The sequence below is a fragment of the Schistocerca gregaria genome, chromosome 3 (assembly GCF_023897955.1).
Source record: "Schistocerca gregaria isolate iqSchGreg1 chromosome 3, iqSchGreg1.2, whole genome shotgun sequence".
NCBI classification, from domain to species: domain Eukaryota; kingdom Metazoa; phylum Arthropoda; class Insecta; order Orthoptera; family Acrididae; genus Schistocerca; species Schistocerca gregaria.
This window is the reverse complement of record NC_064922.1, coordinates 383,053,470-383,076,894: the sequence shown is the minus strand read 5'-3', so window position 1 is coordinate 383,076,894 and position 23,425 is coordinate 383,053,470. Positions and strand designations below refer to the sequence as shown.

The 23,425-nt window shown below is 41.7% G+C and overlaps 1 protein-coding gene across 2 annotated transcripts in view; it reads right to left on the bottom strand.

Moving 5' to 3' along the window:
* The window catches only part of LOC126355018 (condensin complex subunit 3), a 196,918-nt gene that overhangs the window by 59,374 nt on the left and 114,119 nt on the right, over window positions 1-23,425 (bottom strand). For both annotated transcript variants that reach the window (XM_050005161.1, XM_050005162.1), the window contains exons 11-12: window positions 9,728-9,868; window positions 8,672-8,782 (exon numbers count right to left, since the gene is read on the bottom strand). In XM_050005161.1, coding sequence (XP_049861118.1) covers window positions 8,672-8,782; window positions 9,728-9,868 — 252 coding nt within the window. The remainder of the gene's footprint in view (window positions 1-8,671; window positions 8,783-9,727; window positions 9,869-23,425) is intronic.

Sequence of the window (23,425 nt, the reverse complement as noted above, 5' to 3'; positions counted from 1 at the left end):
AGATTTACCAAGCACAACAGTTCGTGATGGGAGAGACCTTCCATAGTTTACAGTTTATGTTAATGAAACACCTAAAGGAACAGCAACTAATGCTCAACAAGGGTAAAACGAAGGACAGTTCTTTCACAATGCCTGTAAAATTTCTGCTTACAAGCGAACATTGTCAGTGCAACCAAAGTTAGTATCCAGACACTCATTGATGACACACAAACCAAAATAGAGAGAATCAAAAGAAGAAATGCTGAATTCCATTTGCAGATACTGCTTCATGAAAGAAGGAACATAAATACTGCCCCAAATTAATACTCATACTATATCAGAAATAAGCAACACAAATTTTAAAGTTGGTGATGTTTAGAAAAAGCTGAAATTTCTAAAACTGAAAGTGGCTCGTGACTGGGAGAAAGCACACATCATACCTCCATACAAGAAGCACAGCAGAGTTATTCACAAACCTACCATCCAATAACAATTATATTCACCCTTCCAGAATATTAGAATCTATTCTGAGCTCAAATCCAATGATGTATCTTGAACAGAATGACATCCATACAGAATCATCGGGCCTGCAAAACCGAACTTGAGCCTATCTTTCACAATACCATGAAAGCCACAGATTATGATAATCAAGTATGCGTAGTATTTCTTGACTGAAAAGGATCTGAATCATTACCACAAAATTTATTGATTAATATATAATTATACGGTGTATCAAACATCTGTGACTGGATGGAGGATTTCTTGGTAGAAAGGAAGCAACACTGCATCTCAGATGGAGAGTCATTGACAGAAGTAGAAATATTTTCAACGTATTCGCAAAAGTCTGTTGGAACCTTTGCTGCTCATGTTGTACATTCATGACCTGGTGGACAATATTAACAATTCCCTCCGACTTTTAGCAGACAATGCGGTTACTTGTAGTAATGTACTATCTGAAGACAGCTGCACTAACGTCCAGTCAAATGTTTCTAAGATTTCAAAGTGGTGTTTCCAGGTTGGCAACTAAGTTTAAATGTTAATTAACCTAGAAGTCTGCACGTCACACAATGCAGATAACAAGCAGACTACAAATCAGTCACAGCTGCACAGAGTCAACTCGTACAAATGCCGGGGTGTAACAATTAGCAAGGATTAGAAATTTATTAATCACATAGGCTCAGTTTTTGATCTAACAGGTGGCAGAAGTTCTTTAGTGGGATACTGGATATATGCAATTAGTCAGCAAATGGGATTACTTACTATGTAATTATCCTTTAATACTTTTCAAGTGTGTGGGACCATAACCAACCAGGACTAACAGGAGAATTTGAACACAGACAATGATAGCCCTTCTTCTAACTATAATATATCATAGATCTCTCCAACAAAAAGCCACACACAGTTCCTGGGAAAAAGCACAGGTCACACCTGTCTACAAGAAGGGTAGTAGAAGAGTTCCACAAAACTACCATCCAGTATCCTTGACACTGATTTGTTGCAGAATCTTCGAATGTGTTCTGAGCTCAAAGATAACAGGATATCTTGAACAGAATGACGTCTTCTATGCCAACCAGTAACAATTCGAAAAACATCAATCATGTAACCCAACTTGCACTTTTCTCACATGACATACTGAAAGCTTTTGATCAAGGCAGGAGGTAGATGCAGTATTTCTTGATTTTCGAAAAGCATTTGACTCAGTACCATACTTATGCTTATTGTCGAAAGTACAGTCATATGGGGGTACCAAGTGAAATTTGTATCTGGACTCAGGACTTTTTGGTAGGGAAGACACAGCATGTTATCTTGGATACAGTGTCATCCTCAGATGTAGTTTAATGACCTTGCAGACAATCTTAATTGTAACATCAGGTTTTTTGTAGATGATGCAGTTATCCAAAATGAAGTACTGTCTGAAAGAAACTGCATAAATGTTTAGTAAGTTCGTGATAAGATTACAAAGTGGTGCAAAGATTGGCAACTTACTTTGAATGTTCAGAAATGCAAAAAACCAGTATCCTATGACTATAATATCAATGAATCACTGAATCACTACCGTAATTGGCCAACTCATACAAATATATGGTTGTAATACTTTGCTGAGATCTGAAATGGAATGATGACATAGGTTGAAACAGGGGTAAAGCAGATGGTAGACTTTAGTTTATGGGCAGAATAACACAGAGGAAGAGAAATCAGTCGACAAAGGAAATTTCTTACAAATTACTTGTGAGGCAGTTCTAGAGCATTTCTCAAGTGTGTCAGACAAGTACCAAATAGGACAAACAGGAGATATTGAACTTTTACAGGGAAGGGCAACATGAATGACCAAAGGTAGGTTTGTCCTGCTGGAGAGTGTCATGGAAATGCTGAAGGAACTGGACTGGCAATCTGTTGAAGACAGACAAACTATCCGAGAAAGGCTATAAACTATCCCCAGAAACGCAGCTTGTAAAGTTTCAAGAACTGGCTTTAAATTATGACTCTAGGAATGTACTCCTGCATAATCACTTTCCAAGGTCGTGAGAATAAGATTAGAATAATTACAGCACACACAAAGGCATACAAAAAATCATTCTTCCCACACTCTATACATGAATGGAATGGGAGAAAACTCTAGTAACAAAGGGCTGTATACTCTGCCATGCACTTTATGGTGGTTAGCAGAGAATAGATATAGACTGAGATGTAAAGGCAACACAAATGCTGATACGTTTATTTAACCCATGGGAGAGTGTCATGCGGACACTGGAAAATCTTAACTGGCATATACTTGATGGTAGAGCCAACCATGCCTGCAAGCCTACTTCCAAAGTTTTAAAGATCAGTATTGAGTGAGGAAATTAATAAGTAGGGATGGAAATATTCCAACTTGCAATAATGCAAATTAGATGTGCATTCAGCCTCAAAATGCAAAATTACTTAATAGACACTGTTTTATAGCGAATTGCATCCAGATGAGTTATTTAACAGAAATAATTTGAAATAGCTTTATTTTCTGCAAACAATATCGATATTTTAAGTAGTTACTGGCATTGTACATTATCTGGCGAAGCCCAATTTGACAAGAAAATGTGCGCAAGAGCCAACTTGCAAAACAAAGTATACGAACACAATGATGTATCAATGCGCTCAATGGTAACTGTGGATGGTTGAACTTTCTGTTAAAGATACAAGTCACGTAATGCAATGTAGTACTCAGCCTTGGTCATCGTACCTAGCACTTTATAAGAAAGAAACACATACATTTGTTTGTAAGCTAACGCTCAGAAGATAATGCAGACAAGTTTTAACACTGCAAATTAGTTGGCAGATATTTTAACTGTAGTGGTATCTAATACAGTCAGAGGTCGGGCCTGAAATACATTGTTAACAATACTCTGCTTACTTCAGCAATCAATTATGCATAGCCATTCAGGGATATTTTGTATTGAGCGTTGTTCATTTTTTTTTCTTATTTTGAAATAAGTGAAGCGACTAATCCCAGTCCTCCATGGATTTTGATTACCAACCTTACAACACCAGACAAGACATGTGATCCCTGTAACAATGTGTCAGTTCTGCTGTAGGCTCTTGCCCAAAGAAATGGAGGTGAGATTGGTTTACCAGCACCACTCCTTCCCTCGGGATGGTCAAAATTCTAATCTGTCTACACTCGCGGCCATCTGCAATTATAGACCGTAACACCAGCCCTCCGCACTATAGCAATTCAAAAATAAAATCTGTAACTTCTCTCAATGGTGCCGAAATTTCCGTAACGTTAAAATCAAGTTGTCATACATTTGGTTTTACATCTACGCTAAGTGCCTCATCAGTTATCTGTAGTGTTGCTAAGCATGGGTGGTAGGGTTACAAATGCCCAAGAGAGGTCAAAATTAGTAGTCTGCAAATTTTTTAGTCTTCAACTTGGCCAGAAAAAGATAAATAATGTTTAGAAATACTTTATATCAGAGACGCACTCACTTAACTGGCGGGAAAATGCACTGCTTTCCAACAGAACAATCATTTTAGAAAGTTTAAATACAATAGGGGTGGGGGCGGAGCCATTTAAAATGAAAAAGGTGTTGAAGTTTTTGCAAAAGCAAACATTCCAGTCAAAAAGCTTCCTACAAGCACTTTTTTTAACATTCAGTTTCAAAGAACTAATAATCTGTCTGTCTTCACTCATGTAACATGACAACCGTTTAAATTTATGCATCTAATCATTCACAAACAAAGTAAATGCATGTGAATTTTCCAGTCCCTACTAATAAGAATGTATTGTAAGTCCCCACATATTGGTTCCGTAGCGATCATGAAGACAAGATTAAAATAACTACTACATGCACAGAGGCACTAAGGCAAAAGAAGCCTTAATAAGAGGTACAATGTGAAATACCCTGTCATGCACTTCACAGTGGTTTGTAGGGTATTGAAACAGACATGTATTGGACTGTCATGTGTAACTAATCTTTAAATTAATGGGAAATTATTTCAAATGATTGTTAATTTGTCACTCTGTCCCCACAACGAAATCTAAAGATTTCTAAGTGTAAATACGAGTACCTTGGGTTCAGTCCTGCACAGTGTACATAACCTGTTGCGGCAATGAATAGCAAAACTGCCCTCCGAGATTTCAAACATTAACAATTTTAAAAAGATGAAATAATGATGATAATACTAATAATTAAAAAATATACACAATAGAATAATAAAAATAAAATAATGTGAAATGAATGTGTGTGCACTTATGTTCATGATTCTATTAGCACTATAGGCTGAATACAATCATGATAATGGAAGTAGTTTGTGTTGGCATACACAGAACTTCAAACCTTACCTCAAGAATAAAAATTGACTCATTTGTATTGTTACAGGTATAGCTACAATTTAAACATCATTTACATTAGGAATATACATCACATACAGCTCACTGAACTCACATCTCAATCCAAACTGCCACCAAAGGTTACAAACAGCATTAGCAGGGGCTCAGCACACATATACGAGGGTTGGAACTTAAGGAGTGGCAACTATTTATTCACAATTGATACAAAAGAGTTACATGTTTGCACCTGTTACTGTTCTTCAAAGTAGTCACAAGCGTTGTGGAGAACCTGTTGCCAGTGATGTGGAAGGCGCGGAGTATACCATTAGCAGAGCCTGTTCTGTTGATGGTGCGAATGGAGCGGTCTAATGCTTGTCAAACCTCTGGAAAAGTTCTAAAGTGAATGCCATGGAGTGGTTCCTTCAGCTTCGGAATCAAATAAAAGTCGTGAGGACTTAAGTCCGGGGAGTATGGTGGATGGTACAGTACTTCCCAGTTCCATTGGCCGAGCAGAGAAGCCACAGCTTGTGCTGCATGCACCTCCACATTATCGTTGAAAATGATGTGTGGGTTGCGCAGAAAGTGTCACCGCTTCTTTCGCAAAGCTGATCACAGGTGGTGCTCCAAAAACGAACAGTAATACTGTGAACTTAAAGTCTGCCGTGATAGAACGTAATTCGTTAGCCCAGATCACGTAAGAAACAGATTGCCCGATCTCATGGTCTAGCAGGCAACCCTTGTCAGGGAACGGCCACCAGGCGGCAACAGCATCACACTCTTACTTGTGGAATCAACCATTAGATGGTACTCCGTTCTGTGAAATATGTGGCAACATCGGCCGAACGCGTGCAGCTTTCCACTATTTGGCGTCTGTGAAGTACAGCTATTTGTGACATACCGGTGGTAGTGGATCGAGTCATCATGCTGAGGGACTGTGAGTATATCAACTATGGAAGGAGAAGACGAACAAATCCTGAACTAAAAATGTTCAGCTTTCCCGTCAAAGATAAATCAAGGTTACGCAAGTGGATTTTAAATTCAGGTAAATCAATTAATTAGTTACGAGTAAGAATTGATAAAGAGCCCTAAGCATTCGATCCTATATAAATTTTGTCGATCTTATATTCTGATATAACGTGGCAGCCCTTCCTGTACAAGAATCATATGATATAATTTTTAAATGAAATCTTTGCTGTGATTTGGACTTTTTAAACTGTGTATTCACTTCACTATCGTAATTTTGACTGTAGAGGCATTTTTGTGTGCAATGTGAAAACTGAAACCAATATAAGATATGGATAACAAAATGCAAAGCATAGTGTGGTTGTTGTTGTTGTTGTCTTCAGTCCTGAGACTGGTTTGATGCAGCTCTCCATGCTACTCTATCCTGTGCAAGCTGCTTCATCTCCCAGTACCTACTGCAACCTACATCCTTCTGAATCTGCTTAGTGTACTCATCTCTCGGTCTCCCTCTACGATTTTTACCCTCCACGCTGCCCTCCAATGCTAAATTTGTGATCCCTTGATGCCTCAAAACATGTCCTACCAACCGATCCCTTCTTCTAGTCAAGTTGTGCCACAAACTTCTCTTCTCCCCAATCCTATTCAATACCTCCTCATTAGTTACGTGATCTATCCACCTTATCTTCAGTATTCTTCTGTAGTGTGGTAACATTTGGTAAACAATTTAAGAAGCATTACCTTACAAGACCTTTCCATTGGTACTTTAAAATGGCTCTACAGCTGAAATTGCAACAGTAGAATAAATGAATAATAGCCATCATCTAACTGCTAGGTCATCAGTCCCTCTAAATCCTGGTATTTACTAGAGCGAATGAAGTGAACAAGTGTAAAACCTCGTTTACACTGCTGCAAATAAGTATTCATAGAAAATTAGCCAATGTTCATCGCCATTCGTTTATACATGTGAACAACCGTTTATACTGGAATGAAGGGAAGAGAATAGAAGATAACGAGCATAGCATGCACACTATAGATGCTGCCTATTTTAATTTTTTTTTTATCTGTGCGCTAATAATCCTCATACAGCTTTCACCCGAAAACAACACTACTTACAGTAACAGGTCTGCTCGAGTGCGGATATCCCTAGTAGTAACTGTGTTGCAGATAAAAGCGTACGTCTGTTGCGAATATTTGCGGGTTACCTTTAAACTGTACAAAGTAAATTTTTAACATAATTATGGTTTGCTGTCTGTGGCTCTTCAAAGTTGACACCGCGAAAATATGCTCGAAAAACATGCTTTCACCTGCACATGCCGCATTTGCAGCCCCCTTTCAACAACAATCCAAAATTCATCGTTTTGTGCCACTCTTACATCATTTGCGATAAGTTACATGCAAAGTAAAAGAGTTTAAATTTGAAATGAGTGTCACTGAAATATGTCAAACCTTAATTCGCTTCACAACCAAGTGCGGACATCAGCAGACAAAAATTCAGGCCATGCACAAGTCTCTCTTCAGAGCAGTGGTGGGTTAAACTGCTTTACAATACGTTAATATCTAAGAATGCGGACAAGCAACGTGGCAGATGTGGATAATGATCTTGTGGATGCGGTGCACATACGGACGGCGGAATTTTTCTTGTCCGCGCAGACTTCTAGTTTCAGCTACGATGTAAATCTTTGGTATTGGGATAAGATTATTTTGCCCACTGGTTTTGACAAAGCAAACAAATGGCGTAGGAAAATAATTATGTCAGTAATGTCAGGAAGCGAAACCCACTGCTCAGTGCAATATTTGTCAGTAAATTAACAGATTATATTTCAAAGACGTTGAGTAGATTTTGAAAATTTTCTAGTGTTAACCTCCACATGGAGATCTTTCTTACCACCATAATCCAAATCAGAAGAGCTGTATAACACAGAGGAAATAGATGGCATGGAAGGCGAGTGTAAAACCTATGCGACTGCAATACAGTCTGCATTTAAACAGAGAAATGTTTGTGTGTTACTTTCCATTTATTTCATTTTGCATATGATTGTGAGAAGTATCCCAAAAGTAGAAATAAACTTGGTTTGTAGAATTACAGGAGCTAATCTACATTCTTCGATTGAAAACACGGGAAAAACCATAGCCAATCGTGGTCTACAGTCAGCTGCGTGACGAATGCAATTCACGCGCAGCGCTCTAGCCGAACACAAATCAGCGTCATTCACGTCACCGAAGATACAGCATTGCCAATTCCGCGACATGGACAGGTCAGTTAGCATTGTATCGTCGCCTGCGACATCTGTTGACCGACAGGAAAACTATTTTTATGGTTGCCTGTTCCGTCGTAAGGACGGTCAATCTGTTTCTTACGTGATCTGGGGCGTTAGGGTAACACCATCACAGTCGTACACGAGAATTGCCCTAACTTTAGACTGCTGCATTCGCACCATCAACAGAACAGACTCTGCTAACGGTATACTATGTCTTCCGCATCACTGGCAACAGGTTCTACAGAATGCTGGTGACTACTCTGAAGGACAGTTACTAGTGCAAACATGTAACTCTTTTGTATCGGTTGTGAATAAATAGTTGCCACTATTTAAGTTCCAACCCTTGTAATTTTTTGTTAAATAGACAGCTGGATACAACACTTCTGGGGGTAGTGCTAACTTGCTACTCCGTTCTAGAACCCCATCTGCTTTACACATAAAACAAAATTCATGACCATCCACTCAGTTTCATTAACTTTTCATTGCTTTCATGACCAGCAGTCATCTCATGACCTGTAGGCACTTTGGTTATCGACACCTGGTCTATCCACTGCTCAAATCTGCTTCATATCACTATATTTCAGCTAGGAATTTTAACCATCATATTTAATTCAATCAAAATATTTTAAAAATTTGCTGTAGAAATTTGGTAAAATTAACGTACATTGAAATAAAACATGAAGAGATTCATGTACTTTTTAGCAAGTTCTACATCCCACAGAGAATATAAAGCCAAAGTACGAATCCTTGCATTCAGGACTTCCACATCTGGCACCTGAAATAAAGAAACAGAATGTTTGAAATTTTATTTGTAAGTCTACCAAGTAATAGTTAATGAATACATAACGAAATATCAGAGACAACTGATACTAAAAGACATGTGAAAGAGGGGCAGGAATCTTCACAACATGAAATCAGTACAGACTGCTCTTCTCCACTACATCTGTTGGGGTCATTTTATAACATGTGCCTCTCACAAATTCATTTCATAATTTTTTACATTTTACCTTGTTTCAATTTATTTCCAAACAGAATGATATCAATGGACCAATAAATGGGGTAATAACTGCATTATACTGACATCAAGTTATATTTTAGAGAAACCACAGCAGTTTGTTCAGGATTTGAACCTGGATCCTTCCGTATACAAATTAATAAGTTAACCTAGGATACTCACTCAGCTGAAACACTGCAGTAAAGAAATGGAACTCAGTTATTTGGAAAATTAAATGACTAGCTCTTACTCTGTAACATGATATTTGGCCAAACACACAGAACGCATCTTGTAGAGTGTCATCTGTTCTTAATTTACTCCACTCTCTGAAAGTAATGCAGTGAGTGTTTTATTTGCTTGTCACCTTCTTAAATAACTGAGCCCCAAAATCTAAAAGTATATTACTGTTTTCCCACTCCATTCACTCACTGATGGTTTATGTACTGGTTCCCAATTAATCATTCTAACTCTACCCCGTGCTACTCTCAGTAAAGTAAAATAACGTTAAGGTATTTAAACAGATGTGTCTAATCAATTAAGCAACATTAACAAGATATCCAACTAATGACCATATAAAGAAAACTCTAACCATCATGCACCATTTCCTTTACCAGTGAAACAAGTTATTCTCCGTTCCATTTATCTATTTAATTCAAAGCGATTACCAAAAATAAATTACTGTCACAAAATAAAAATACAGAATGAAAAATGAATGTGATGCAATACCTCTAAATTGTTTAAAACAAAATTGTCCAGCAGACTGCGAAGCTGTGGTGTCAGACCAGTTACATCTGGAGACTGCATCATTTCTGACACAATTGTTAAACACTTGGTGAGTGTGAAAGGATCATTTTTCACTTGGCGTACCTGAAAACATTAAAAATGTTCTTTGGCTGATCTTCAGCAGTTTATGAGGAATTTAAAATTACTCTATGTTCAAACAAATGACGACCAAACCATTTTTCACAAACTGACAGATCAAGGGGGAAAAAAGAAAAAAAATCTGTGTGTTATAGCTGTTCAATTAACATTATACACAAATCCAGTTTGAATCATAGTGACCACAAGTTAAATGTTAAAACCAAGATAATTTCGAAGATAGTATAATTTCTTTTAAGAAGTATCTAGTTTTCTTTTCTCATTCTCTAAAAATAATTGTTCGTAGGCAATCCTTCTACACGACAATTTTAATTTTGGAAACATCTATTAAATGTCAAAACATGTATTGCATTACATATCAACCAAGCAAAGTCCTCTTGGTCTTACTTGCAATACAGTATTTTATACAGTAATTATTTCATGAACATAAAATTCACTGGTGTAGGTCTCATACAATTTTAAGTTACCATTATTTTTTTGTGCAATAATTCAACCTTATTAGCTGAACAGAAAACCTTTGTCCAAACTACATGAATGACAACAGTCAATCACATTTTAAAATAACATCTGCCTACAAATTTCACATTTTCTAGAACAACACACTTGCATTTTATCAAACACCATCAGCAACTGCTTTGAACATATTCCCCCAAAAGCTATTCATTGAATTTTTTGCTTATAATATATGATGCAGTAATCCCACCAAGGCCACTGTCCTTTGCCCTGTTTTTCTATCTGTTCCTATGTTATAATGTGAAGATGGTTCATGAGAGAGACTGTTCCTCGCACTAATGGTGTATGCTACATTCAAATTACTGCATTTGCTTTCTCACACATTTTCATTAACTTTTATCTATGATTCATACTGATATATTATTTCGAGTAGCAACATAACCGGCTTAGAGTAACAACAAGAAAAGGCTAAAAATCACTGCGGTAATCCTATAATTTATCTTGCTTCTCACAGTGCTACTGTTCAGTTTTACATGAAATACCACGTCATCATATCTTCAAAAGCAATTTGAGTAGTCGTTTCCATAGGTTTTACGTACTCCAATGGTTTACAAAATTCTTGAGAGATTTTGCAAGGTACTGTGTGAGGGACCTGTTCTGCATATTTCTACAGAACTGAAATCTTGACTTGAGAGATTCACTTCTTGACTCACATTTCAGACTACATTTCCAAATTAAAGTCACTTAATGCCTCCACTCTGGAAGCTCATTCCATTAATTGAGTTTAAACTTCATGCAAACGAAATATCCATTTTGAGGTACCAAGGATTTCAATGACAAACTCTATCACGGCCCAAACCTTTCGTTGAACCTGGCAGAATTTGGCAGGGAAGCCTGGTATCACTCACGTTTGGCTTGTTTTAGGGTGCAAAAACAACTGGGGTCATTTGTGCCTAAGTCAAAACTATAGAACTCTGAGACAGAGGAGTTAAAAAACGACTATATGTCAATCCCAACTGACATAATAGAAGACAGCTAAAAACAAGCATGTGGAAAAAAGGCTCAAAAAGACACCATATTGAAATGGAGGTCTAAAACTAAAACTTAAATGGCCTTTGCTATATTGCTTTCATGGGCACAAAGCAAAACACTGTCAACAGCCTGTGCATCATTTGCTAAAACGGCCTGTAACTCAGACAGCAAACCCAAACGGGAACGTAAAGCGTCAAAAAATGGACAGTCCATGAGTAAGTGGCGCACAGTTAAAACTTGGGTGCAATGTGTACAAAGTGGTGGGTAGCACCAATTAGCAAATGACAATGGCTAAAAAGGCAGTGCCAAATATGCATCCAAGTTAAAATAACCTCCTCCTGGCAGGAGGGCCGTGAGGAGGTCGTCATAGCTGCTGGGAGAGGCTTAATCAGCCGGAGCTTATTCCCATGGAGGGAGGACAATTGGTGATGCTAAAGGGACACCATCTCCTGACATACAGCAACAAAGATATCATCAGAGAGAATATAGGTACTCACGGGCTGCGGTACTAGCATTGCAGCTTTGGTAGCCTCATTTCCTGGCAAACCGACATAACCAGGAACAGACAGAAACATCCACCCTGCCTCCACCAAGAGTGAGCAGTTGACATTTTTCTTGGACTAGCTGCATTAAGGGATGGACGGAGTACAGCGAACATAGGCAATGAAGGGCACTGAGCAGAGGACACAACTGAAAAAGGCAGCGTCGCAGGATGTACTCTGTGGCCTGATACAAGAGCTCAGCTGTAAATACTGAGGAGTGTGCTGGAAGCCAATATCTAAAGACACGGGTGCCAATGATAAAGGCACACCCTACCCCACAGTCAGCCCGAGTGCCATTAGTGTATGCAAAGGTACTATCGCTAAGTTCCGTGCTAAGGTCGTGAAACTGAAGGCAACAGACTGAGGCTGGAGTAGTGTACTTAGGAAGCAAATGATGGTCAAGGTTAACACAGGCCGATTCATGAACCCAAGTTGATGAAGGGTTCACACCCACCAGGAACATTGCAGGTAGTGAGAACTTAAGTCGCTGTAGCAAGTGCCAAAAGCAGACTCCAGTAGGTAACAGAGAAGGAGGACGAGTCCCACACTGACGTTCAAAGGAATCATCATCAGAGGAGGAATAGGATGGGTGGCCAAGCACGACAGACAAACAGCGTGCATACGTGCTGAGGAGAAAGTCACAGCAGTAGGACTGTGGTAGTTCAGCAGCTTCAGCATACAGACTCTCAGCTGGGTTGGTGTAAAAGGCACCTGTGGCCAAATGGATGCCACGGTGCTGGACAGTGTTGAGACGGCGTAAGAGGGATGGGTGTGTTGACACATAAAGGACCAATAGTCTAGTTTTGAACAGACAAGGCGCAGGCACAAACGGAGGAGGGTGGTTCGATCAGCACCCCCAGGAAGTACCACTGAGGACATGTAGAACATTGAGGAACTGCCTACAGGAAGCTGCATTGAGGAACTGCCTACAGGAAGCTGCCAGATAAGTTTGGGTGGGCGGGCGGTTGGTTGGTTGGTTTGAAAGGGGGTGGGGACCAAACTGCCTGGGCATCAGTCCCTTGTTCCTGTTAAAATAATCATACTGAGGAAAGAAGAAAACAAACAAGATGTAAAGCACAATAGTGAAAGGAAGGAAATATGACAAGGACGACAGAAAGGCAACAAACACTACGAAGAACAAAAGAGGACAAGAGAACCACAGAGAGATGCAAGAAAGAGGTAGAAGAGATTACAACAAGATAGCAGATTACCATGGCTGGCTGACCATGAAAATAGAGAAAAATGACACACGCTAAAAATTAGATCGAATGATAAAACCCACCCTTATGAATAAAACATAAAACTAAAGAAGCTGCTGTTGAGGCACTGTGACCCAACAATGAAGGTAGGGTGCTGGGAAAGTTAATAGTCCACCTCAGAGCAGCTAAATGTGGGTCATTTGTGAGCCACAGCAACACTGAAGTGGGTCCTCACGACAGAGGAGATAACCATGTATTACCTATGTATGGCCATTGTGAGCCGACAAATGACAACTGATTCCCTGCAAGAAGCCCTCAGGGAAGACTCCCACACATTGACAGTCTCCTTAATGACAAGCAGTTTGTTGTGCTTACTGTTATGCCATTCAGTCTCCCAAAGCCGAAAAACCTTGCGGAGTAAGACAGAACGCAGGTCAGTTTCAGAGATGTCCATCTCCAGAAGTGGTTTCCGCATAGCTTGCTTGGCCAGCGTGTCAGCAAGATCGTTGCCTGCGATTCTGACGTGTAGTGGCATCCACACAAACACCACTGAACGACTGGACCGTTCCAGGGCAGAGATGGACTCCTGGATGGTCACTACCAACTTAGGGTGAGGGTAGCACTGATAGATAGCTTGTAAGCTGCTCAGGGAGCCAGAACAGAGAAGAAACAACCCACGAGGACAGGAACGGATGTACTGAAGTGCACGAGAGATGGTCGCAAGCTCTGCAGTGAATACACACCAGACAGTGGGCAAGGAATGCTGTTCAACACTGCCTCTGTGGACATAGGCAAAGCCAGCATTACCATCAGCCAACGAGCCATCATTGTAAACAACTTCAGAGCCCCGGAACACATAAAGAATGGAGAGGAAGTGACAGCGAAGAGTGGCGGGGTTAACGGAGTCCTTAGGGCCATGCAGAGGGTCCATACGAAGCTTCGGATGAGGTGTACACCATGGAGGTGCACAAAAAGGGACCTGAAATAGAGGTGGTAAGGAGAAGGACTCCAGTTCAGACAGAATGCGAACTGCAATTATTAGCCCTACCTGGGCCGCCATTGTGGGAGATGAACTGCTGCAGGTGGGAAAAGGAGACAGTAATTTGGATGCTCAGGAGAACTACGAATGTGTGCAACATAACTGGCGAGCAGTTGTGCACATCGGGTCTGCAATGGAGGGACTCTGGACCCACCAGGAAATTTGTCACCAGACTCATTCTAAAAGCTCCCGTCGCTAGGCTAACACCACAGTCCTGCACCGGGTCGAGTAAACAACGCTGAGAGCACTGCCAAACCGTAAACCAGACTCCCATAGCCACGGCAGGATTGAACAAGGGCTCTGTAGAGCTGCAACAGCGTAGAGTTATCTGTTCCTGTTGTTGATGTTCAGGCAGAAGAGAGCATTGAGATGCTGCCAGCACTTCCATGTAAGCTGGTGAAGATTAGTTAGCAAAGTAAATCGGGTGTCTAAAACCAGTCCTAAGAATCAGTATGTCTCCACTACAGAGAGTGGACCATCATTAAGGTAAAGTTCAGGATCAATGGTGCGATGCCGTCATAAGTGCAAGACGGCCAACTTCGTGGCTGAAAACTGGAAGCCATCGGCTACAGCCCATGTCTGCACCTTGTGAGTGTCTCCCTGCAGGTGCCATTCAGCATCACCAGTACTGGAGGAGCTGTACAACATGCTGAAGTAATCTGCACACAGAGAAGGTGAGACCGACAGCCCTACACCTGCTACTGGATCGATAATAGCCACTAAAAATAGAGACACAATAAATAAGGGAGTCCGGCAGAACACCATTTTCCTGAATAGGGGTGGAACTATGGGAGGCACCGACTTGGACACTGAAAATACGGAGCGACAGGAAGTTTTGGATAAAAATGGGGAGCGGGCCCCAGAGACCCCACTCATACAATGTGGCAAGGACATGTCGTCGCCAGGTCGGATCCTATGCTTTACATCAGTCAAAAAAGATGGCAACCAGGTGTTGGCATCTGGAAAATGCTGTTCAGATGGTAGGCTCGAGGAACAAGGTTATCGGTGGTAGAGCGACCCTGGTGGAAGCTGACCTGACATGGAGCCAGTAGGCCACGCGACTCCAGTACTCAACCCAACTACCGACACAACATACGTTCCAGCAGCTTACAAAGAATGTTGGTGAGGCTGATGGGCCAATAGCTATCCACATCAAGCGGGTTTTTACCGGGTTTGAGCACAGAAATGATGGTGTTCTCCCCCCACTGCGATGGATAGACACCATCGCACCAGATCCAGCAGAAGACAATGAGGAGATAATACTTGTAGTCAGATGCGAGACGTTCAATCATCTGACATCGGATCCAATTTGGCCTAGGAGCTGTGTTGGGGCAATGTGTAATGGAGCTGAGGAGCTCCCACTCTGTAACTGTAACATTATAGGATTCACTGTGGCATGCAGTGAACAAGAGGACTTTCCTTTCCATCCGCCGTTTGGGGGTGCGGAAGGCTGGGGGGGGTAGTTCTCCAACACAGAGGCTCGAGCATAGTGCTCAGCAAAGGGCTTGGCAATTGCGTTTGCATCCGTATGTAACAAGCCATTGATGTTAACGCCAGGGGCACATGTTGGGGTCTGGCACCCAAAAGATACATCTGATCTTCATCCAGACTTGGGAAGGTGATGTATGGCAACCAATGGTCAACACGTACCTCTACCAAGACTCCTGTTTCCATCGTTTTATAAGCTAGCGAACACGGACACGGAGCCACGTAAAGGCTATTAGGGGCTCCACGAAAGGATGCTGTGTAAAGCACTGTAGAGCGCACCAATGCTCTTTCATTGCCTCAGCAACTTCCAGTGACCACCAAGGGACTGTCTTTTGCCGGGGGCACCCTAAAGAACAAGAGATCGCATTTCCCACCGCAGAAACGATTGTTGTAGTGACCTGCTCAATCACAACATCGATGGCACCCCGTGGGGGAGATTGAATGGTGACAGCAGACGTGAAGACTACACAGTCTACCTTGTTTAAAGCCCATCTAAGTAAGCATCCATGAGCATAATACTGGGGGAGTGACAGGACGATGGGGAAGTGGTCACTACCACACGGGTCGTCATGTGCTCTCCAGTGTATAGATGGGAGAGGCCTAGGAATACAAACCAAGAGATCAATGGCCGAATATGTGCCCATGTGCCACACTGAAATGAGTGTGGGCCCCTATATTTAAGAGGCCGAGGTGGGACAGCAAATTTTCGACATCTCTACCTTGGCCAGTAAGCACAGAGCCACCCCACAAGAGGTTATGGGAATTAAAATCTCCCCAAAGTAGGAAAGGATTAGGGAGTTGATCAATCAGTGCAGCCAATATGTTCAGTGGTACTGCACCATCTGGAGGGAGATATATGTTGCAAACAGTTATTTCCTACATCGTCCGTATCCAGACAACCTCAGCTTAAATAGGCACAGGTTCACTACATACTGAATTCAGGACACAGATGCAAACTCAACCTGACACACTATTATATTTGCTACGATTCTTGTAATATCACCTGTAGCCGCGAAGGGCAGAGGTTTGCATAGCCGGGAACCAGGTTTTCTGGAGGGAAACACAGAAAGCAGGTGTAAAGCTTGACAATTGCTGTAGTTCAGCAAGATGATGAAAAAACCACCGCAATTCCACTGGAGGATAACATGATCAGGAGGTTGGGAAGGCAGGGAACATTCAATGAGGCAGTTTACGCCTCAGGGTCACCTGCTGCCACCGATTTATTTCCTGAGCAGTCTATAACCATTGTGTCTGAGGGTCAGAATCTCCACCTCATCCTCAGACACAGAGCTTGTAGGTAGCGGTGGTGTGGGAGCCACTGCAATTCCCTTGGTCTTGGGGGTCTTCTTTTTGGATTTCTGTCACTGCTCCTTGGGTTTCTCTGGCTGGGAGGGCTTCAGTGATTCAGTCTCCGGCACTGAGGCTGATCGTGAAGCCCTATGACCAGCTGCTTTTGGGCGCTTCAGCCACTGGCGGGTGTCATCTTTCCCACTAGTAGAAGCCTGGGAAGGGAGTGACCCACGGGACCCCTTTCTAGTGAGAGGAGCAGAAGAAGACTGACGCTTCTCTGGCTGAGAAGTGGGGAATTGAGTCCACAATGGTTTGAGAGGGGGCAGTGCTCCCGAGGTAGGTGGTGCAGAAGCAATAGGGAGGAAAGTGACCTCACGCCCACCATCAAGGGGGCAGATGTAGTGTTCCGGCTCAAAGAGGTGACGGGAGTTGTCAGAAGTGATGGTCTAGAGCTGTTGTAGCAGCAGTGTTAAGACAATGTGATACGTACAGGATGTTTGTTGTTGATGTGGTCTTCAGTCCTGAGACTGGTTTGATGCAGCTCTCCATGCTAATCTATCCTGTGCAAGCTCCTTCATCTCCCAGTGCCTACTGCAATCTACATCCTTCTGAATCTGCTTGGTGTATTCATCTCTTGGGTCACCCTCTACGAGTTTTACCCTCCACACTGCCCTCCAATGCTAAATTTGTGATCCCTTGATGCCTCAGAACATGTCCTACCAACCGATCCCTCCTATTCAAGTTGTACCACAAACTTCTCTTCTCCCCAATCCTATTCAATACCTCCTCAATACTTACGTGATCTATCCACCTTATCTTCAGCATTCTTCTGTAGCACCAAATTTCAAAAGCTTGTATTCTCTTCTTGTCCAAACTATTTATTGTCCATGTTTCACATCCATACATGGCTACACTCCCTACAGATACTTTCAGAAACGACTTCCTGACACTTAAATCTATACCCGATGTTAACAAATTTCTCTTCTTCAGAAACGCTTTCCTTGCCATTGCCAGTCTACATTTTATATCCTCTCTACTTCGACCATCATCAGTTATTTTGCTCCCCAAATACCAAAACTCCTTTACTACTTTAAGGGTCTCATTTCCTAATCTAATTCCCTCAGCATCGCCCGACTTAATTAGACTACATTCCATTATCCTCGTTTTGCTTTTGTTGATGTTCATCTTATACCCTCCTTTCAAGACACTGTCCATTCCTTTTAACTGCTCTTCCAAGTCCTTTGCCGTCTCTGAGCTTCGCCAATGACATTGTAATTCTGTCAAAGTTTTTATTTCTTTTCCATGGATTTTAATACCTACTCCGAATTTTTCTTTTGTTTCCTTCACTGCTTGCTCAATATACAGATTGAATAACATCAGAGAGAGGCTACAACCCTGTCTCACTCCTTTCCCAACCACTGCTTCCCTTTCATGCCCCTCCACTCTTATGACTACCATCTGGTTTCTGTACAAATTGTAAATAGCCTTTTGCTCCCTGTATTTTACCCCCGCCACCTTCAGAATTTGAAAGAGAGTATTCCAGTCAACATTGTCAAAAATTTTCTCTAAGTCTACAAATGCTAGAAACGTAGGTTTGCCTTTCCTTAGTCTTCCTTCTAAAACAAGTCGTAAAGTCAGTATTGCCTCACGTGTTTTCAACATTTCTATGGAATCCAAACTGATCTTCCCCAAGGTCGGCTTCTACCAGTTTTTCCATTCATCTGTAAATAATTCGCGTTAGTATTTTGCAGCTGTGACTTATTAAACTGATAGGTGTTGACAGATGTGAAAATTACCAAACTGCTTTCTTTGGGATTGGAATTATTTTATTCTTCTTGAAGTCTGAGGGTATTTCGCCTGTCTCATACATTTTGCTCACCAGATGGTGGTAGAGTTTTGTCAGGACTGGCTCTCCCAAGGCTGTCAGTAGTTCTAATAGAATGTTGTCTACTCCCAGGGCCTTGTTTTGACTCAGGTCTTTCAGTGCTCTGTCTAACTCTTCACGCAGTATCGCATCTCCCATGTCATCCTCATCTACATCCTTTTCCATTTCCATAATATTGTCCTCAAGCACATCGCCCTTGTATAGACCCTCTATATACTGCTTCCACCTTTCTGCTTTCCCCTCTTTGCTTAGAACTGGGTTTCCATCTGAGCTCTTGATATTCATAGAAGTGGCTCTCTTTTCTCCAAACGTCTCTTTCATTTTCCTGTAGGCTGTATCTATCTTACCTCAAGTGAGATAAGCCTCTACATCCTTACATTTGCCCTCTAGCCATGCCTGCTTAGCCACTTTGCACTTCCTGTCGATCTCATTTTTGAGACGTTTGTATTCCTTTTTGCCTGCTTCATTTACTGCATTTTTATATTTTCTCCTTTCATCAATTAAATTCAATATTTCTTCAGTTACCCAAGGATTTCTACTAGCCCTCGTCTTTTTACCTACTTTATCCTGTGCTGCCTTCACTACTTCATCTCTCAGAGCTACCCATTCTTCTTCTACTGTGTTTCTTTCCCCCATTCGTGTGAATTGTTCCCTTATGCTCTCCCTGAAACTCTGTACAACCTCTGGTTTAGTCAGTTTATCCAGGTCCCATCTTCTTAAATTCCATCCTTTTTGCAGTTTCTTCAGTTTTAATTTACAGTTCATAACCAATAGATTGTGGTCAGAGTCCACATCTGCCCCTGGAAATGTCCTACAATTTAAAACCTGGTTCCTAAATCTCTGTCTTACCGTTATATAATCTATCTGATACCTTTTAGTATCTCCAGGATTCTTCCATGTATACAACCTTCTTTTATGATTCTTGAATCAAGTGTTAGCTATAATTAAGTTATGCTCTGTGCAAAATTCTACCAGACGGCTTCCTCTTTCATTTCTTAGCCCCAATCCATATTCACCTACTATGTTTCTTTCTCTCCCTTTTCCGACTGTCGAATTCCAGTCACCCATGACTATCAAATTTTCAACTCCCTTCACTATGTGAATAATTTCTTTTATTTCATCATACATTTCTTCAATTTCTTCGTCATCTGCAGAGCTAGTTGGCATATAAACTTGTACTACTGTAGTAGGTGTGGGCTTCGTATTTATCTTGGCCACAATAATGCTTTCACTATGCTGTTTGTAGTAGCTTACCCGCATTCCTATTTTCCTATTCATTGTAAACCTACTCCTGCATTACCCCTATTTGATTTTGTATTTATAACCCTGTAGTCACCTGACCAGAAGTCTTGTTCCTCCTGCCACCGAACTTCACTAATTCCCACTATATCTAACTTTAACCTATCCATTTCCCTTTTTAAATTTTCTAACCTACCTGCCCGATTATGGGATCTGACATTCCACGCTCCGATCCATAGAATGCCAGTTTTCTTTCTCCTGATAACGACATCCTCCTGAGTAGTCCCCGCCCGGAGATCCGAATGGGGGACTATTTTACCTCCGGAATATTTTACCCAAGAGGACGCCATCATCATTTAATCATACAGTAAAGCTGCCTGCCCTCAGGAAAAATTACGGCTGTAGTTTCCCCTTGCTTTCAGCCGTTCGCAGTACCAAAACAGCAAGGCCGTTTCGGTTAGTGTTACAGGGCCAGATCAGTCAATCATCCAGACTGTTGCCCCTGCAACTACTGAAAAGGCTGCTGCTCCTCTTCAGGAACCATACGTTTGTCTGGCCTCTCAACGGATACCCCTCCGTTGTGGTTGCACCTACGGTACGACTATCTGTATCATTGAGGCACGCAAGCCTCCCCACCAACGGCAAGGTCCATGGTTCATGGGGGGAGGGTACAGGATGTAGGCACTCAAATTTCCTTTTAGCTTCAGTGTAGGTCAGCCGGTCAAGGGTCTTGTATTCCATTATTTTCCTTTCTTTCTAGAGAATCCTGCAGTCAGGGGAGTGAGGCAAATGGTGCTCTCTGCAGTTGACACAGATGGGAGGTGGGTCACAGGGAGTATTAGGACGCGAAGGACATCCACAAGCCAGACATGTGATGCTGGAAGTTCACTGTTAAGACATATAGCTAAACTTCCAGCACTTAAAGCACTGCATCAGGGAAGGGATATACGGCTTTACATCACAGCAGTAGACCATCACCTTGACCTTCTTGGTCAATGTGTTACCCTTGAAGGCCAAGATCAAGGCACCAGTGCCAACCTGATTATCCCTTGGACCCCAGTGGATGCGCCGGACAAAATGAACAGCTGATGTCATAGACTGGGCAGACTGGTAAAACAGAACAGGTGGTGAACTGTGACGGAACTAACACCACACTTTAATGCTAGGCAGAGTGAAAATGTATACACACAGTACAAAGAACACTTCTAATGATGTGCCTCCGCAGCTGATAACCCTGAAAGTGCCAAAGTTGACACCAAATTGCCAACTATGCATTATATGGACTGATGAATCCCAACACCTTCTTCATCATGCCGGTGGGAAGGTGCAAATCCATTGTCTTCCAGGGGAACAGCTCCTTGACACCTGTACTGTGGGATGGTGACAAGATGGTGGCGGCTCCATTATGCTATGGGGAACATTCACATGCACATCCATGGGTCTACTGGACCTCATCTAAGGCACCATGATGGCCAAGGAATATCATAAACTGGTTGTAGACCATGAACGCCCCTTCATGACAGTCACCAGCTTCTTTCGAGACACTACTTCGTTATTTTATAGATAATTGCATCATCTGCAAAAAGTCTGAAGTTACTATTAATTCTGTCTGGAACATCATTAACATAAACACGAACAGAAAGGATCCAAACACATGTCCCTGGGGTACACCAGAATTTACTTCTACATCTGAGGATGGCTCTCCATCTACAATAACATGCTGCATCCTCCCAACCAAAAAGTAATTAATCCAGTCACAAATTTCACTTGGTAATCCATGTGATTGTACTTTTGACAATAAGTACAGGTTTGGTACTGAATTAAATATTTTTCAGAAATCATGAAATACTGCATCTACCAGCTTGTCTTGATCCCAAGCTTCCAGTATGTCACGATAGAAAACTGCGTGTTGTTTCACATGATCGATCCACACTGGCTGGCATGGAGGTTATTCTGTTAAAAAAAAAACCTCATTATGTTTGAGCTCAGAATATGTTCTAAAGTTCTAAAAGTATCAACCTCATAATTACTGGGTGGTAGCATTGTGGATCACTTCTACTACCCTCCTTGAAGATGAGTCTGACCTGTGCTTTCTTCCAACTACTGCCACTTTTTTTTTAGGAATCTACGACAGATTTTAGTTAGAAGATGGGCTAACTCAGCCGCAAATTCAATATAGACTGATAGGGATTCCATTGGGCCCTGGAGATTTGTTCAATGTTAACATTGTCGGCTGCCTCTGCATACCATTGACATTAATAATTATTTCTCTCATTTTTTCAGTGGTACAAGAGTGAAATTGGGGTTGGAAACAGAGGTAAGCATTTCAGCTTAAGCTTTGCTATCCTCAATTTCAGTTCTTGCCTCATTTGCTTGGGACTGGACATTGACTTTGGTGCCACTAACAGCATTTACATGCAGCCAGAATCGCTTTGGGTTTTGTGAAAGATCATTTGAAAATATTTTGCCAAGGTATTCCCTGAAGGCTCCATGCACTGCCCTCTCGACAACCAAACGTGTTTCATTCAGCATATCTCCAGCTATTATGCAGTAGTCTCAGTTTCTTTACAGTGACTGTACACCAGGGAAGGTCCCTCCCATTATGAACTGTTGTACTGGGTACATAACCACCCAGTGCCTGGTCAACTATTTTTCAAATGTGAGCCAGAGAGAGAGAGAGAGAGAGAGAGAGAGAGAGAGAGAGAGAGAGAGAGAGGCACGAATAACTAAGCTGAACCTCAGTAAGTGCTGAGGCAACAACCTTGTGAGTAAACTGGTACTAAATTGCAAAAATATGAAGCAAATGCATTGAATTTTATTGTGTACTAGTTGTACTCAGCAATGCTTTGCTGGGGCTCAGTCTGTTTAAATGCAAAAGAAAGAAAAGAGAATGCACACATTTCTAATATGTATTTATATAAATATATTAAAAACAAAGATTCCAAGACTTACCAAGCGGGAAAGCGCCGGCAGACAGGCACAATGAACAAAACACACAAACACACACACAGAATTACTAGCTTTCGCAACCGATGGTTGCTTCTTCAGGAAAGAGGGAAGGAGAGGGAAAGACGAAAGAATGTGGGTTTTAAGGGAGAGGGTAAGGAGTCATTCCAATCCCGGGAGCGGAAAGACTTCCTTTAGGGTGAAGAAAGGACAGGTGTACACTCGCACGCTGCGCGCGCACACACACACACACACACACACACACACACACACACACACACACAAGCAGACATATTTAAAGGCAAAAAGTCTCTTTGCCTTTAAATATGTCTGCTTGTGTTTGTGTATGTGCGGATGGATATGTGTGTGTGCGCGCGCGAGTGTACACCTGTCCTTTTTCCCCCCCTAAAGGAAGTCTTTCCGCTCCCGGGA